The sequence below is a fragment of the Miscanthus floridulus genome, chromosome 17 (assembly GCF_019320115.1).
Source record: "Miscanthus floridulus cultivar M001 chromosome 17, ASM1932011v1, whole genome shotgun sequence".
Taxonomy (NCBI): Eukaryota; Viridiplantae; Streptophyta; class Magnoliopsida; order Poales; family Poaceae; genus Miscanthus; species Miscanthus floridulus.
This window is the reverse complement of record NC_089596.1, coordinates 108066084-108083733: the sequence shown is the minus strand read 5'-3', so window position 1 is coordinate 108083733 and position 17650 is coordinate 108066084. Positions and strand designations below refer to the sequence as shown.

General features: G+C 44.3%; 1 protein-coding gene across 1 annotated transcript; it reads right to left on the bottom strand.

Moving 5' to 3' along the window:
• Window positions 1–6427: 6427 nt before the first annotated feature.
• LOC136518101 (probable leucine-rich repeat receptor-like protein kinase At5g49770) lies at window positions 6428–10034 on the bottom strand. The gene is made up of 8 exons (XM_066511760.1): window positions 9526–10034; window positions 9225–9403; window positions 8872–9092; window positions 8319–8445; window positions 8167–8238; window positions 7895–8078; window positions 7549–7681; window positions 6428–7046 (listed from the first exon to the last, which is right to left on the bottom strand). The coding sequence occupies exons 2-8, from the start codon at window positions 9379–9381 to the stop codon at window positions 6798–6800; spliced, it is 1143 nt and encodes a 380-aa protein (XP_066367857.1). The 5' UTR covers window positions 9382–9403; window positions 9526–10034; the 3' UTR covers window positions 6428–6797.
• Between the last annotated feature and the right edge of the window lie 7616 nt (window positions 10035–17650).

The window sequence follows — 17650 nt, the reverse complement described above, 5'->3', positions numbered from 1 at the left end:
ATAAAGTATCAAACTCAATATAACCCAAAGTATTTGAAGAATACAATAATTTCTTTTCTTTTTTTCGGTAGCAATGGGAAGCAAACGTTTATGTTCAGCATAAGTAATTGGTTCCAAAACATGGAAAACTGAAGCATCATCAACTAATTCATCTTTATCACAAGGAACATCAAGCAAATTATCACGAGACAAAGATAAATCAAGAGAGGGTTCCACTAATAATTGTTCTATGATAGCATGGTTTGTGGAAAAATTTAGTACATTAAGATAATTTTCACCTTCCATGAGTGTAGCACCATGGGCATTACCTGTGTTCTCAGCAGGAGTAATAGGTGCATTGTGAAGTGATGGTTCTAAATTTACATATGAGGTTGTGAGCTCCTCATTTTCTTCCATGTCATCATCTCGCTTATGGATATTATCCTGCAGAAGGTTAGTCATAGCAAGAGGAATAACAACAGATTCTTCCTCCAAATGGTGCACCTCATCATATGAAATCAAAATAGGAGGTGGATTAACAAAGGTTTCTCGCATAAGAAGTTTCATATCATTCCAAGTTTGAGGTTTATCAGAAGGATCTAAAGACTCCCACCAAGATAAAGCAGAATGTCGTAAAACACTAGCTGCATTTTTTACCTTCCTCTTTGGACACATAAAGCGAGTAGCAAATATGTTGTCAATGGCAATTTTCCACTCCGTGTACTCATCAGCACCTATACCATCATAAGTCGGTGGATACGAATAACCTATCATTGTTAGAAGACAGCAAAAGACAATACAAAAATATTATCCCTATCAAATGACTACGTGGTTGCAGTGGTGTCACTTTTGACAGCAAGTGGAAGCGTCTTACTAAGCTCTTACAAAGTTCTTACCAATGCAAGCAGTGGACGGTACAACCGGCGGCTGGTTTGTGATACCTATGAGGTAGTGGTACCGAGATTGTAAGGACCTTTTTTCTGTACTGATCTAAAGTATATATGTGGAGCTTGGGAGGCACAAAAAAATATATATATATATATGTGGCACACAAGTCAGTGACAGACAGCAATATTGAATAAATGTCCAGAGCACTTGTCCTAGTTGCTGGCCTATACGTGTTCCTATCACCAGTTGTGATAAACAAGAGAGGAAACAAGGATGAAAGGAAACAAGTATTAAAGGTAGCAACGGATATGAACAAGGCAAAAGGTACCACAAACAATAGAGCTATTGAGTGTTCCTTATGTGCTCCTTTTTGATATCTTCTATTCTCTTTTACTATTTTTTTTATTTTATTTTTTTTGTCCAATCTTTTTTTCTTGCTTTTGCTCTTTTGATATTTTTTCTCAGCAAGGAGCACACAAGAATAAACCACAAAAAATTTGAGCTCAATTGAATAAAAGATGTGGCCTATAGAAAATTAGGACTGTGCTCTAAAAAGCATACCAAAATTTGTGGGTCTAGAAACTCAATTTTCCTAATCGAATTTCGCAAATCTAATTTTTGCGAACCCAGCTATGCTGGGATGAAATAGATCTAAAATTTTCTGGCGTTCTCCGTAGATATAAAATTTTCCCCGTTTCGAGTTCGGATGCAAAAGTTATGATTGTTTTAAGGAAGCTGCTTAAATAAGGGTTTTAGTGGACACAAGATGTAAACCGATGGTGATACGGAATAGCGACGGGTGGAGGGATCAACACAAACTAGAAAAGAACATAATCTAAACCAGCAACAAGACTTTGACCTAGGACACAAACTCAACAATGGAATTTAAAACTGAAATATGCAAAGGCTATGGCGCGGAAGGTTCTAGGATAGGAAATAAAAGTATGGCACTGGACTATAGGACGAATGCAAAACTCTCAAACTAGGGAATAAAAGTGAACCTGACGGTATACCTTAGCTCTGATTACCACTTAATGGAGACGAGGGTCCCAATCTTCCGTCAGGTTCAAGATAAACAACGATTTGTTCGGAGAGCGACACACCGATCCGGCTTCAGATCACAAAGACCCAAACCCTGCAACCTTAGCACCACGTCTCCTCTAGTTATCAACCGTGTCACAATCCGGTTGACCTCGCCAAGAAGACTAATCCCTGATGCGAATCGAAGAACACAAGCAAGAACAAGAAAGAAAGCAACCAAATTGCAGATGAATGATTAATCTCACGAGTTGGGGTCTCACAAACCGATGAACGGTGAAACTGTTCTTGACAGAATAATCTAATCAAAACCCAAAACCTAATGACGGTGGCGGATCGTCGCCTACCCTGGACGTGCCACCTAATGGGCCCAAACACGATACACGGTCCAACGGACCAAAAGTAGGTGTCGCAGTACCCTAGCAGATTCTGGACGCTGACTTGTTTTGACTATTTACGTTGATTCCGAAGAGGTTTTGACGTGAAACCACTTGGGTTGGCTTCCTTATCAAATTAGCTTTCCATCCATATGTGGATCATTGAAAACAGAGTTCGGATGCATCTTGGGCGTCCGTTTTATTACAGACTGGTCCTGATGGCCGAGGTAGACTTGAACTCAGATTGGACTGGGCCTCTGGCTTGGCTTGGACGTCCTTGCTGGCCTCCTAAGGTGGTGTCCAAGGAGGAGGACGTCCAAGGCCATCTCTTAGGTGTTCTCCATCTTCTTGGGGCATGCTCTAACTTGGGCCTGGGTCCCAAGGATGTCTAACAAGCCCATGACGACAGTGTAGCTCCCGCCAGAAATAGCGACAGAATATATTAGTGATTTGGAGGCCTTGCTGACGTGATATTGAGATGGGACCAGATCTATTTGAAAGCTTATCAAATAAGCTTTCCATCAAGTACTCATTGACCTCGATCTCAATCCGGATGGATGAGTTATGGCCTTCCCAATAAGGCACTGTCGGGCTGCCGACGAACCAAAAGTTCAACTTTGATGAACTTCCATTATGAAACACATTTGAACCTACAATCAAATAGTGACATGTACATGTGGAACCAAGTGAATTATAACCAAAGCCACTATGCAAATGTAGGAACTAGCGCACCTTATAATCATTGTTCGTATCCGAAGGTGCCATGTCCTCATCAAACTGTGATAGTGAGTTTTTGCCTAGAGATGACAATTCATCTGAGGAAGATGAAGAAGTTGTACAGATTCAAAAGAAGTTCAAGGAATTCAAGAAGAGCATGAAGAGTGGACAAGTAGCATCTTTTACAACACAAATGTGCTAGATGATTACATTATAGCTTGTTATCATATTACTGAGTTCAACAATACTTACTCTCACTGCCTAAACCTATTAGAGGGTATGCAGAATTGGCCAAAGTTTGATCTCCCACCCTTGAAGGCACCTGGATATGTGAGATTGCTAGGCAGACCTGAAAAAGAAAGGAAGAGGGAGCCACAAGAACAACCAAAGGCAAATAGGCTTTCTAAGGTAGGGATAGTCATCAAATGCAGGAAATGTAAGGGAATAGGCCACAATAGGTCCACTTGTGATAAGAGACATGGGGTTCCATCTAGCAGTGAAACTCCAGGAGGCATAGGTCATGCTGCTCCACAACCAAGTAATCTATCAGCTGATGCTTCTACATATGGTAGCTTTGTGCCCACTGCTACCTCTAATGAAAGTAGTAGATGAAGAGGGAAAAGAAGAGCATCTCAGTGATGCCAAGTAATTGTATGTGCTACTTCGTATGTTGTTTCCTTTTTTTAATTTTGCCTCCAATTTCTTATATTTTAACTCACATACAGAAAAAAATCAAGTGCACTACCACAGCTAGAGTGCAAACGCATGGGCAAGCTAACATGCATTTACAAAGCCAGTGTTCCATTGTCCCAGGCAAGTTCTTCTGTGAACTTGAGTTTTAAAGGTGGAAAAGCATGTGTTACAGTCACTACCGAGGAACCTCCAAGGAAGAAGCAATCCGTGAAGAAGCGCACACAACCAAGGCAACTGCTGCTTCTCAAAGACCGTGCTGATCCCTAAGAGCATGTATTACCATATTGTGATGTTAACTTACATTGTACTGCCAGACTTTCAAGGCTTTCAGGTTGTTGAACTTGTAATGTAATGCCAGACTTTTAAGGCATTTGTGATGTTCTTCACCTGTAATGTAATGTAATGCTAGACTTTCAGGTTGTAATGTTCAGTCGTTTCTATCACTCCTTGGTTGCCTTTGAGGCTATAAGTTCTTCTGTAGTTCAACAAGCATTGGCAATTCGAAGCTGTGCAAAGTTGAATTGAATTAAAAAGGGCAAGCATGCAGAGGCATGACAGCAGGGAGATGATAAGCAACCAAAACCTGAAAGCCTTATCTTGGAATTCATAATCGATTCAAAGATAGCAAAATACATCTTCAATTCAATACATCTTCCATACTTCTACACCACAAACTAACAAGCATCCCATTACTACCATTGTCTTCCATCACAACTAAAAAAGCAAGAAACATCTACTTCCTAAAAAGTACAGAAAGTACTAGAATCACACAGGTCGCCAATACAAACTTCAACAAACCTAGTTCCTTCTCTACCATCCTGCATTTCAACTAAACATCTTCTGTTCTAGCTGTTTGCACCGTTGCTGCCACATCATCTGTGCCTACAAATCCTATTTCCACCATGACTCTTTCTTGCTGCCTGCAAATCATGTTTCCACCATGACTCTTTCTTGCTTCCTTGATGCTTCTGCATCAACGAATGCTGCATCAACTAATGTCAGATCCATGTGGGCATTTCCCTATCTGTTAGCCGTCCTCATTGCTCGCACTTGGTCATGGAGCTCAATAAGAACGGGTACAAGGTGCTCCGGGGTTGGTGGATCAATCCATCGATAAAATTGGCATGGCCGCATATTGCTCTGCAACCGTGATTACAACCAAAACCAAGACAACTACAATCATGACATCCAATAAAGAACCAAACCCTAAACAAGTCATCGATCGAACTCACCTTAGATCCGAAGCAATTGTAGAACCTGTGGCCCAGATTATCATTGGTCCACGATGTCCACTTTGTCGCCTTCGCTCCGCAATCGCAAATCACGGGCGGCCAATAATCAAGAGGGCCTCAACGACACTGCAAGGGGGACAACCGAAAGCCACCACGGTCGGACCTTCCTCCTCCCCTCCAGCTACTTGCGCTGCTCGAGCTCGCCATGCTGTCGATCCGCACCCGCACCAACACCCTCCGCCGTCGCCGTCGGGAGTTAGGGTTCGGGGTTGGGGAAGGAACGAGAGTGAGAGGAGAGTGCGGGAGTACTTTGGCCGCGAGACAAGGAAAATGGGTCGATACCGCGGTCATGGCGGGTTGACTGGGCGGAAACCGCCGGCGCGCCGGCGTGAGGGCTAATTTTAACTGATTTAGAGAGTTAAGAGACAACGTGTGTCTGGTTTTCGAGTTAGAGGGCTAGAAACAAACTGCAGCCATAGTTGGAGGGCCAAAAATGGATTTTTTCCTTATTATAAATATCTTGTTGTTGACGGTTATGTCAATTATCACTAAAACTATAATGATGTTAAATCACCTGTTATGGTATGGATACTAAAATTGACATATTTGAATGGGGCTCCAACTCTGAAATAAGTGTGGATACGAAAAGATATTAAATGTTATGCACATTCGTATAGAATAAAACACGTCTCTAAAACATATTATAAAGTACATGTTTTTTATTTAGGTTGAAACGGGTATATATATTGATGCAAATTATTTTTAAGAACTTTTACTTAAGAAGAATATTTCTATGCACTTCTATTTATTTATTGAAATACTCATTATAACTTTAGATGAACAATCTTTGTCCAAATGTGTTATATACTCGTATTTCATATTTACATGCACATTGTATGCTGATTTCGTTCCCGACAACATTAATAAGTGAATTGATACATCATCCAAACCAAGTAGATATCGGAATGCGGATTCGAATTCAAACTTATTGTCTTGTATTTACATTCAAGAACATCTGAATCCGTCAATTCAGATTAAAATATGAAAAAAATAATGCTATCTGAATTTGCGCTATCGGCTTCCACTCTGATACCTTAGCATTCGTAAACTTAGCTTTGCATGATGAATGAGATAGTAGTTATATTATTTTCTTTCTTCTCATTTGACTTTTGAGTTAAGGCCATGGATTATTGAGTTCTTGTACTAATTTAAAACAAAAATAAAAAATATAATTAGAAACTTTGTAATCTTTTTCAGATGAGCAACATTATAATCTAGTCCATGAAGTGTTCAAAATATATTTTTCATTCATTTTTATTTTGATTAATGAGATCAATTTTAAATATTCGTTTTTTGGTCTTATTTAAGTCTAAGGATTACTGAGTTTTTGGTCTGATTTAAGTCTAAACATAGTGCACCGAGCATAAATTTCTCACCTTTTATTTGATAAATATTTTATTTTTATTACAGTTTCTAGTCTAAGACAATGGATATAAATAGGCATTTCCACGTGCAGATATAACCATCAGCAGGAAAAACTTGGCACAAGTTAGCCCTTTCAGAGATTAAAACACCGAAGGCAATGAACAATCTGCAAATACATTTAAGGACAGTGAACAATCTAAAAAAAATTGCATACAATTCTTCTCCCATGCAACGAAAAGAAGAAGAAAAAGAGAGATACATACAGCTCTATTTCTTCTCACTCCTACCAAACTATATCAATCATGACAAGCTTAAAAAATAACCATACATGACATTTCAGAGCAATGCAGAGCCTGGACAGCTTGGCAGAAACAACAGCTGTTGTTAGGCTCTTACACGCAGTCATCATGTCATCAAATAGCAGACATGAAATCAGTCCCACGTCGCTTCATGACGTGAACAATTGGCTCCCGAGCGTGACGATGGCGGTTCCGTCGCCCACGAATGTTGTCATGGACATCTCCGTCTCCAGAATCCGGTCTAGTTCGGTCGCAACAAGCCTCATCCTTGGTCGGCGTCTCGATGATGGGTTCAAGCATTGGAAGGCCAGGCCAACAAGCTCCTTCATACCTTCTGCAGTGAAGTTGCCGGCTAATCTTGGGTCAATCAGTTCATTTGAACTGAAATGCGCTTCCATCTTTCGATCATTCGATGTGACAAGAAAAATGTTTTTTCAGTGGGCAGTTAGTAAAAGAAATATTCTTATGCACGAGAAACTGCAGCGCATTTTTCAAATTGTTATTTTCCTCTGAAGTTATGTCTCAACTAAGGTAGAATTAATCGTATCAATTATCAAACATCAACAAAGGACTTTCAGTATTCAATAATACCCTAATAAGAATTTATGTGATCCTACAACATGACTCATACTTCTCATGCCTAATAATTATGAAAACGGTTTATGTTCTAGCTGTTTTCAAGTTTTGAAAATCTGTGGCCTGACTTCACAGTTAGATACACTAAACACCACAGTTTCCATTTTGTCAATGTACACAGATAAGATAGTCATAGGCAAAAAGGTGGTACGAGCTTTTCATGGTTCCTTGACATACTAGAGAATGATCTTTTGCTGGAGATTAATCAGAACTCCATAACTTTCCTTTCTAGATAACTTACAGCTACATGTCAGTGGAAATTACCCAGTGGGCCAGAGATTCTCTGGATTCTGTAGGTATCAACGAAGCCGCTTCCCTGCCAGTAATTAGCTCCAAAAGGAAAACTCCAAAGCTGTACACATCGCTACTTTCAGAGAACTGAGTCATCGATTGTACCCTACATATAAGCATGCAGAAAGGGTTGCAAATTATTATCACAGGATGAGCAAAGAAAATCATCCACAACTGGGGAGACTTAAGATTCAATAACATTACAAACCCATGATACTAAAATATTAAAAATTACCGCTTTCACAGAAAACTCAACTGGACATGTTATTGCAAAGTGACCTACATACTTGTCTGATATAAATGTGATAACTGGACTTACTCTGGATCTTGGTAAACACTGTTACTAAACCCATGCGATGGGCCAGCGTCGTCAGATCCTCTAATTAACCTAACAAGTCCAGCATCAGCCACCTTTGCAATGAAATTTTCATCAACCAGCACATTGTTTGTCTTGAAGTCTTTGTGTATCAAAGGAGGATCAAGACTGTGTAGATGATTCAAACCTGCAACAGCATTTTTGCTCACACTATGTTTTGCTCGAGCCAGTGACCCACAAGGCCACAAAGAGGGCAAATCTCAAAGTTTTCGTACCTTTAGCTGCTCCAATGGCTATTGAGAGCCTTTGTTTGAACTCAAGCCGTGTTGTAGAGCCTTTCCTGGTATCTGGTAGATCGTATGAAGCTTCAGAGGTAATAAAGCAAGAAAGGCTACAATCTTTTTTCCTAACAAAATGTAAACATTACCATACAGATGGCCACAGACACTGCCATTGGGCAGGTACTCATACACCAGCATTTGTAGACCCCCTTCTTGACAGTAACCAATGAGAGTTACGATGTTTCGGTTACGAATCTCTGACAACCACCTAACCTGCATTTTGCAAGGGACGACACTACTAAGAATCAATTTCTAGGCAAAAACAAATGCATTTATATTACTTGTCCTTGGCTAATTTATGGCATTTATTAGACTAGAAAACAACAATGGTTGACAGAGAAAGATCTTCATAGCATCACAACTTATCACTTGGCTAAAAGTGTTCCCTGTCTGCCCTAAATAAGATGCAAATTAACTACAGCCAAGTGCTGAATCCAAATAATACAATGCATCCAGAACTTAGAAAATGCCAAAACATGAAAATCGTTGACACTTGACATAGATGCCAAAACAATTGTGGCAAATGCAATTCAGAAACAAAGCAAGTATGACAGTGCAGTCATTCAGCATTTTGTGTAATTTTAATCCCAAAATGCAGAGCAACGCCCCTGGAATCATATTTTGCCCTGACATTGTTACCTCATCAGCAAACACCTGCGTTGCTGCCCCCACGCGCCTCTTGATCGCGACAACAGTGCCATCAAGAAGCAGACCCATGTACACCAATCCGAAGCTCCCCGCGCCGACGATGTTCGCGTCGCTGAAGTTCTTGGTGGCCTGCACCAGGTCCTCCAGCGAGAATTGCCTCGCAACCTGATGCTCCGGTGCCAACGAGCTCCTGCCCCCCTTTCCCCACTCCACTGACGCATTGCGTTAGCAGTTAGCACGGTGAAGGGGGAAACAAAAGAAAGAAAGAAAGAAAGAAAGAAAGAAAGAAAGAAAGACAAGAAAAATTGATGTACACAAGAAGGAGTTACCCATCCGCAACTTACCGAGCGTTGAGTGGTCGGAGGAGCCGGTGTCGGAGTTGCGGTTACGCCGCGCCTTCCGCCGCGCAGCGCACAAGAGCGCGAGCAGCACGGCCGCCGCCGCGAGCAAGGTGGCGCCACCGGCGGCAATGCCGACTACAAGGGCGATCGGCAATGACATCCGGGTGCCCGTGACATCGAATCTGCAAAAGACAAAAAGGGTTAGCTGCAACGCGCTTTTGGGAATGGTGAAGCAACCCCCCAAACAAATATCTGGCATCAAAAGCCACCCTTTTTGAATCCGACTAACCACCCTTTGGCCTACCCCTAAATCAGTGAGTGCTGTGGCCTCCGGCATTCATCAATGCAGCGCAGGGCAGGGCAGCGCAGTAGTCGTCTCCCAAATCGGCGCCTCAATTCGGCAATGCAGCTAGGGACAGGACCCAATCTTGTCTTGTTTTGGAGGGGATGGGGAATTGGCGACGGTGATCGATCAACGAGGGGAAGAGGAAGGTCCAACTCCAAGAAGAGGAGGAGGGGAAGGGAGCAGCAGCAGGCGAGACCGCGTGAGGGAGGGGATAGATGGAGGCTGTGGTGGTGCGTGGCGACTGCTGGCGCTGGCGCTGGTGTAGGGGGGCAGCCTCCCACTCCCACCAGGCCTCGGCTCGGCTCCCCCACATGGCAACTGGGGCGCCGAATTGCGGTGCTGCGGCGTTTTGTCAATGCGGCCGCTTGCGCCACGCCATGCCCAGTGCCATTCCCATTCTTGCGCCATGGCCCCTGCGCTGCGCTGCCCCCCACATCCATCACCCCATGTGTGTGCGCGCGTCGGGGGGCGTGTGCGCCTCAGGGCCGTAGGGGTAGGGCCGTGCGGGTTAGAGAGGGAGAGAGGGGTCGGTGGCTTGGTGCTGGTGGGGTAGGAATTTTTTATTTTTTAATTAATATTTTAATACTAATTTTAAAAAAAAAGTTTTTCCAAAACTTACTCTTTTGGTCGTGCCAGCGCGAGGCTGGCATGACAGTACAACACTATCCGTCACATGCACTGGCACGACAAGGGGAGCCACGCTAGCGTTGATGGTTGACCGGAGCTGGCGTGGCATAGCGTAGGCCCTGACCTGTCACGCTAGCGACTCCAGCGTGACAGGGCTATCACGTTAGGCGGGCTGGCGCGATAGGCCCATATAAGGTCGCGGCCACCTTCTTATTCCTCCCTCTCTTCTCTCTCCCTTTATTTTGGGCGAGCTCGAGGTCAACTCCTGTTGTTCTCTTCTCTCTTCTCTTCCTCCCATCCTCTATTTGCCTTTGATCAAGTTTGTATTTGCATTTCAGGTTTGAACGGTCTCGTGCATAAGGTATGACTCCCACACCTCTGTTGTTTTTTGTGTTTAGTTGATATTTATATACTGCTCTGGTTTACACTGCTGTGTGCAATATTGGCTTTCGTTTGGTTGAATGAAAGTTGCTTTGGCTAATCACGTCTAATATATTATGGTTCATGTTGTACTTATTGAACTTTTATGATTTTTGTGATGGGTTTTGGTTGCCAGTGCCTTAGGGTTTGAGCGCACTGGTTTAGACAGCAATATGGGTTGGACTGTTGTAAGTAAACTTTCTTGGAAGTATGTGATTTGAAGTTTTTTTTTGTGGTGATTAGATGTATAGATGAGTTCGACTATGTATTTATATACATCATTTACATTCAATAAGTTAGTTTTAGGGTTTGGCTTCATGGATTTAGATGATTATAGAGATGATTGAGATGGAAATTATTGTTGAACTGCGTAATAGTATTGGTTCATATCTTTGCTTTGTTGAACTACTTCGTAATAGGTTCAATGACGGTTCCAAATAACAACCAATTCGTGTACAATCCGAAGGATCATGGTGCTATCGTTCCTTTTCTACCAACAGAGCCAACACCGTTGTGTTACTGTGGGTTACCGGTGAAAGGATCAAGATGCCCATGAGGGGGGGGGTGAATTGGGCTAATTCTAAATTTTCTTGCAATAAATAAATCATACGGTTAGCCCAATTAACCCCTTATGCCTATAAAAGTGTTTCTATTAATCTAACGCACAACGGACTTGCAACCTATGTTCTAAACTTACTCTAGCATGATAATTATATGAATGTAAAAACAAGTATTGAATTGCTCAAAGTAAATACTCAAAGTAAATACTCAAAGTAAATAGAGAGAGGAACATGACGATGTTTTGCCGAGGTATCGGAGAGTCGCCACTCCCCACTAGTCCTCGTTGGAGCACCCACGCAAGGGTGTAGCTCCTCCTTGATCCGTGCAAGGATCAAGTGCTCTCTACGGGTTGATTCTTCGACACTCCGTCGCGGTGAATCACCCAAAACCGCTCACAACTTAAGTTGGGTCACCCACAAGCTCCGCCGGGTGATCACCAAGCTCTCAATCACCACCAAGCCATCTAGGTGATAACGATCACCAAGAGTAACAAGCACAAACTCTCACTTGACCACGCGAAGCCTAATGAGAAGGGTGGATGCACACTTTGCTACTCTTGATTCACTAATGAGCCTGCTCTCTTGGATTCTCAAATCTTAATCACCTCACTAGGACCTTGCTCTACTTGGCACTCACAAACGTGTTTCTTAGCTGTTGAAATGAGCAAAAGTAACTCCACACACGAGTGGAGCTTCTATTTATAAGGCAGCCTAAAAAACGAACCGTTATGTGCCTCTGCGGGGTGACCGGACGCTCCAGTCATATTGACCGGACGCTCCGGTCAGTTCAACCCGCACACCAATGATTAAGTGTTGACCGGACGCTAGCAGGGTCCGATCACCACTGACCAAACGCGTCCGGTCACATTAAACCCTCACTAGAACCTTACTATACTCGACCGGACGCTGAACCCCCAGGGTCCGGTCAATACTGACCGGTCGCGTCCGGTCGCAGAATTCCTTCTCTGGAACCTTACTAGAGTCGACGAGACACTGGCCCTCAGCATCCGGTCACTCGACCACTTAGCGTCCGATCGCGCCAGACGCAATCTCCTTGATCAAATTAACTGATCGGACCCTACAGCCAGCGTCTGGTCCGACTGGAGCCAGTGTTCGATCAGCATTTGACCCTCCATTCACTTCTAACTCTCAATCATATGTGAATGAAGTTTGCTCCATAGGGTCATCGGGCTGTTGTGGAGCTACCTAGTGCTAGTTTTGACAAGTGTGCACCACACCTAACTCACTAGACTCATCTAGGTCAAGCTACCCGTCCATACCCCCCTTAATAGTACTGCCAAAGAAAAAAACAAAGTCCTAAACTACTCTAAGTGTCTCTCTAACTCCAATTGACACTTAGAACTAGTCATCCTTAACCTTATCGTCCATCCTTTGAAACTGAAACAATTTCCATCGTAGGGGCATGACCACCTTGATTGCCCAATTGATCTCCATTACCATGACCTAATTTAATTGCCTCTGCAAAACACATGTTAGTCATAGTAATCTTGTATTGTCATTAATCATCGAAACCCAATTAGGGGCCTAGATGCTTTTAATCTCTCTCTTTTTGGTGATTGATGACAATACCACCTCGAGTATGTGAAAGAGTAAGGTTTTTGACATGCTTGGTTCATATAAGCTTTTGTCAATAAAAACAAAGTAGATAGGCAAGCTTATATGACCCAAGCCAACATGATGTACTCAAAAGATATGAAATAAGCATGAGTACAAGTGGTGAATCTCATTTGCATCGGAGTAAAGCATGGAAGCAAAAGCAAATGAGTATTACACAAGTGATATGACATATAAAGGAATTCAAAGTAGAGAGCACACATGTCATATATCACAATCACGTAGATATCACTATCACATAGATATAATAGTATGCATGAAAGTAAACACATGAATGCATAATAGTAATAGTGTATCACACAAATAAAACTCCAAATGTATATAATAGACTAATAGCAAACTAGGCTCCCCTAAAAGTCGCTCCCCCTGAGTCTACATACTCGAACCCTCTCCCCCTTTGGCGTCAAACACCAAAACCTAAGTGTCGGTCGGTGGGGCTGTAGTGGATGAGCCAGGCGTTGAGGTACGAGGGGCAAGCTGGAACTAGGCGCCATCATCATCTGACCTTGAGCTCTGTACTGACTGACCCTCTATGGCTAGAAGCATCGCTGAAGTGGTCTGGGTCTAAGCTAGGACAGGTGCTGCCTGTGATGCTGCTGGTATATCTGTCGTAGGATCTGAAGATGCGACAGAAGAAGGGAGCCTCTAAGTAGTCACGGCGATAGGAGCTACTATAGAAGGACCTAGGGCATACATATGTGGCAGTGTAGGCATCCCTGTCAACTCGCTAAAAGATACTCCAAGACTCCTGGAGACTGACGTGTTAGGCACAAATAGCGAGGGTGATTGATCCGGTATGAAGCCCGTCTGAAGTGGTGTGAACTATGGGGCTATCACTGGCGAGGATAACCACTGGGACACCTGTACTGTGGGAGAAGCAAATGGAGCTAGAGGCTGTCCCTGACTCTGAAGTCCACTGGGCTATACTGTTGAGTCATCATAGTGGTAGTAGACTGACCAATCTAGGGCAAAAGTTGTGGCTGTGGGGCCCCAATGGCTGTCATTACATGCTGCATAAATCCCAAAAGCTGCTGCTGCATGAGTAACTACTGCTGATGCATCTGCTGCTGCTAGAGGACCTACTGCTGTCGCTGGAACTCGTCTTGATGAGCCTAAAACTGTGCAAAGTTAGCAGCGGTCTCCTGAGCCTGTCTAGCCTGATCCTACGGCATCCGCTCAAGGATAGCAATCAAAGCGGGGTCCATCTGCGGTGCAGGTGGAGCGGAGCTAGAACTGCCGGCCTCTACATCATGTCTATGTGGAGGCATATGAGGAATAGGCAGGTAGTCATCATCCAAACTGTCACTAGACTCGCTCCTCTCCTCTTGAGCCTCAAGCTTCTCCTCAGTAGCGGCTATGCCTTTGATAATCTTGTCCTGCTGAGCTATGGACTATAGTACATCTGGACGACGGCAAGGCTAAGTGGGTGCCTGTGGTGTGCTATGTCTTATCCTCTGTGCCATGTTATAAGCTAGAAACTCTATGGTGGCACCTCTATACTCTACAACCATCTCTGGTGTCCTAACTTGCACAACCTTGAGAATAAAGAATGTGATCCAATGTGCATATGGAAGCTACCTATGACCCTTGAAGCCCTCAGCTATAGTATCCTCCATCTCTGATAGAAGGAGGTCCTAAATATCAAACACTGTCTATTGCATCAGGGCGTTGAGGAGCTAGAGCTAGAGGCGAGTCAAACCCTCTCTGTATCCTATCCTGGGAAGTAGTGTCCTCCTTATGATAGCCTCTAGCACTCTAGCTATAGAAGTAAGGTCACTGGGGTTCCTCCTCGACCCCTCATCAAAGGGCTCCTTGAAGCAATGGCGTACAAGATCTGTAGGGGCACTATACCACCATGAGGGCGCCTAGGAGACTCTTGCTGTCCATAACATACCTCATGTAACCTGACAGGCTGATCTAGTAACCTCAGTATCTCCCTGGCCCTCTGACTCATCATCCTATAGTCTCTGCCTCTAAATGCAAAGTGTATAAAGTTATGTTGCAGGTCAATGTAGAGTGAAGCATAGAACTGCCGAACCCAAGATGGTACATACAATCCTATCCGGCCAATTAGATCTGTCAGCCCCGGTAGATATGCAAGGTAGGGGCGAATGTGCTCTCTAGCTGCTGTGACTATAGCCTCTATGCTGCAGACTCTTTGAGATCTAAAGACTGCTCCACTATTTAGATAGGCATTATAGAAATCCTCCTGCAGTGGCGTGTAGAAACTCTCTGCTGCTCTCTTATCCCTCCTGGGTGGAAACCACACATCAAACTCCATGAAGCAAAGCTGCTGAACCTGCTTGGCCATGGCGGCCCTCAAGTCAAGGTGGGTCACTAGAGGTGGACCCTGTGGTCTAGGCGGCGGACGAGATCCCCTGTGCTGAGTAGCTGGCCTCGGTGAGACTAGAACACGGGTACGACTAGAGCGGCGTAGCTGTGGCTGGGGTGCCTGCTCGGTCTCCTCGGCCTCCTCGGCCTACTAGCCCTCCTAAGTCTGTTGTGATAGCTGTCCCTCCTGTGTCTCCTAAGCTGGCTAAGGCTCTACTGGTCGGGGCTGCTGCTGTGACTCCTACTATGACTCCCCCTGAGGCTACGGATCCACAATGGGAAGACGTCGTCCTGCCATCATGATGTTGTCCTACCGCTCAATATGCTCAAGTCTGCCCTATGCCTCTGGTGACAGATGATCTGCAATGACACCTCCACTGCGGGCACCTCCTCTCTCGGCACGCTCTGTGGCCTCTGCAACTGCTGCTGCTCTCGCTGTCTCTGCATTAGGGTACTTGCGCTTCTTTGATGCAACCTTCTTTGTAGCCTTGCCTTTAGGACCTATAGGCAGGTGAGGCGGAGGCCTCCGATCATCATCTCCTAGACCACCACCAATATTCTTGGTGTGAGCCATCTAATCTGACTAGAACCATTGCCGCTGACAAGACCAACTATCCACGACACTTTTGAGGCTTGGCCTCAATTCGTACTCACGAGCTTGGCTCCGAGTTGACTGTCAACTACCACTGACACCTCAACGGCACCAACTCGCTGCATGATGGAATAGAAGGATATACAAGTAAATACGATATATCTAATAGATGCAAAACCCTATAAGAGCAAGCAATGTAGGTATGAAATTGAATCAACTGGCTTGCTACCTGATGAAACAGCGATCCGAGAAGACGAGAAGCGACACATGAGGAACCTCTGGATCAGCGAGGATTGACAATGCAATGTGGTGAATCGACGACCGAGGGTTGCAATGATGGCCCTGGAGCTTTGGCAGTGGCACAGATGGCGCTAGGGCATTGGCGCAGCTCAACGGCGTGCTGGGTGGTGCTATTGTGGTGGCTTCTGTGATGTAGGCAGGCAGAGCATGACGACTACGCTGGTTAGGGTGCGGTAGTGTGGTGAACACGGGCGCGGCATGGAGGTGGGTGTGCCGCAGACATGGGGAGGCTCGCAGTGGTGCGCGGGCAGAGCTTGATGGCGTAGGCGCGGGGAAGTGTTGTGCGGGCACAGCGGTGGTGGAGGCATGGCGGTGTGGGCAAAGGCGAGCGTGGGCAGCACTTCGGTGGCTAGGGCTTGCGGCGGCTTTGGACTAGAAAGGCTCAGCGATGTCGGCGGTTAGGGCAAACACACGCACGAGATTTGGATTAAATAAGGGTCCCCCAATGAGCCAGAAAAGGTGACGGAGAAAGAGATCTGATGCCACACAAAATCTACTGACCGGACACTCCGGTGGTAGCGACCGAACGCTACCACCTAGCGTCCGGTCGATTCCAGAGAGGTCCAATTCCTTTGGAATCACGACCGGATGCGTCCGGTGGACACCGACCAGACGCAGCCAGAGTCCAGTCGACTTAGCCTTTGTCTTCTTCACACGACCAGACGCTGAGACGTCATCTGACTGGACGTTGAAAGACAGAGTCTAGTCACTCCTTCGCAGCGAGTTCACCTCCTATGAACTGACCGAATGCTGGACTGCAGAGTCTGGTGCAGTGTCCGGTCACCCTTTTCCAGCAAATCTTCAAAGTTCCTTCACGCTGCCTGTTCCCAATCAAGTCCCAACTCAATTAAGATTCAAATAAACACCAATTAGGACTAATGTGAGTGACCTCTCTCAAACCCTCATATTTTTCAAAATATTTTGCCTTAGGCTATAATTCTTTTTAAGAGAATAGGCAATAAGAGGGCAAATGGAACAAAACGACAAAACAACATTCATGCATATGCAATACTTGTAAGTAAATCTAGTTGCTTGTCAAGTTTGATCCAAGGTTAAGCTTCTTTACATGCTTTTCGGCGGTTATCTTAACCATGTTAGACAAGCCCTATATGCATTATAAAGCGTTAAACATGTTGTATATTACAATTCAATGCAAGGGACAACACAAAGCTCAATTTTTAGTGAAGTTGCTAAAATCAAGCACATTGAGCTCATTCTGCAATCTATAAAATGTAGCCTCATCTAGCGGTTTAATGAAGATATCCACTAATTGATCTTTAGTTCTTACACCTTCTAGTGATATATCATTTTTAGCAACATAATCTCTTAGAAAGTGATGGCGGATGTCTATGTGCTTGGTGCGAGAGTGTTGAACCAGATTATTTGCAAGTTTTACCGCACTTTCATTATCGCACAAAAGATGTACCTTTTCTAGAACTACACCATAGTCTAGCAAAGTTTGTTTCATGTATAATATTTGTGCACAACAAGCACCCGCGATAATGTATTCTGCTTCAGCGGTGGACAAAACCACACTATTTTGTTTCTTGAAGGACCAAGACACAAGTGATCTACCAAGCAAATGGCACCATCCGGATGTGCTTTTTCTATCAATTTT

What these genes read in the sequence shown, in the direction of transcription:
- LOC136518101 (XM_066511760.1), bottom strand. Translation starts at nt 9,381, where the DNA reads ATGTCATTGCCGATCGCCCTTGTAGTCGGCATTGCCGCCGGTGGCGCC. An exon ending in TGTCTGTGGCCATCTGTATG is followed by an intron (nt 8,239 to 8,318) that starts GTAATGTTTACA and finishes ACGATCTACCAG; the next exon opens with ATACCAGGAAAGGCTCTACA. An exon ending in GAGAATCTCTGGCCCACTGG is followed by an intron (nt 7,047 to 7,548) that starts GTAATTTCCACT and finishes AATGATCGAAAG; the next exon opens with ATGGAAGCGCATTTCAGTTC.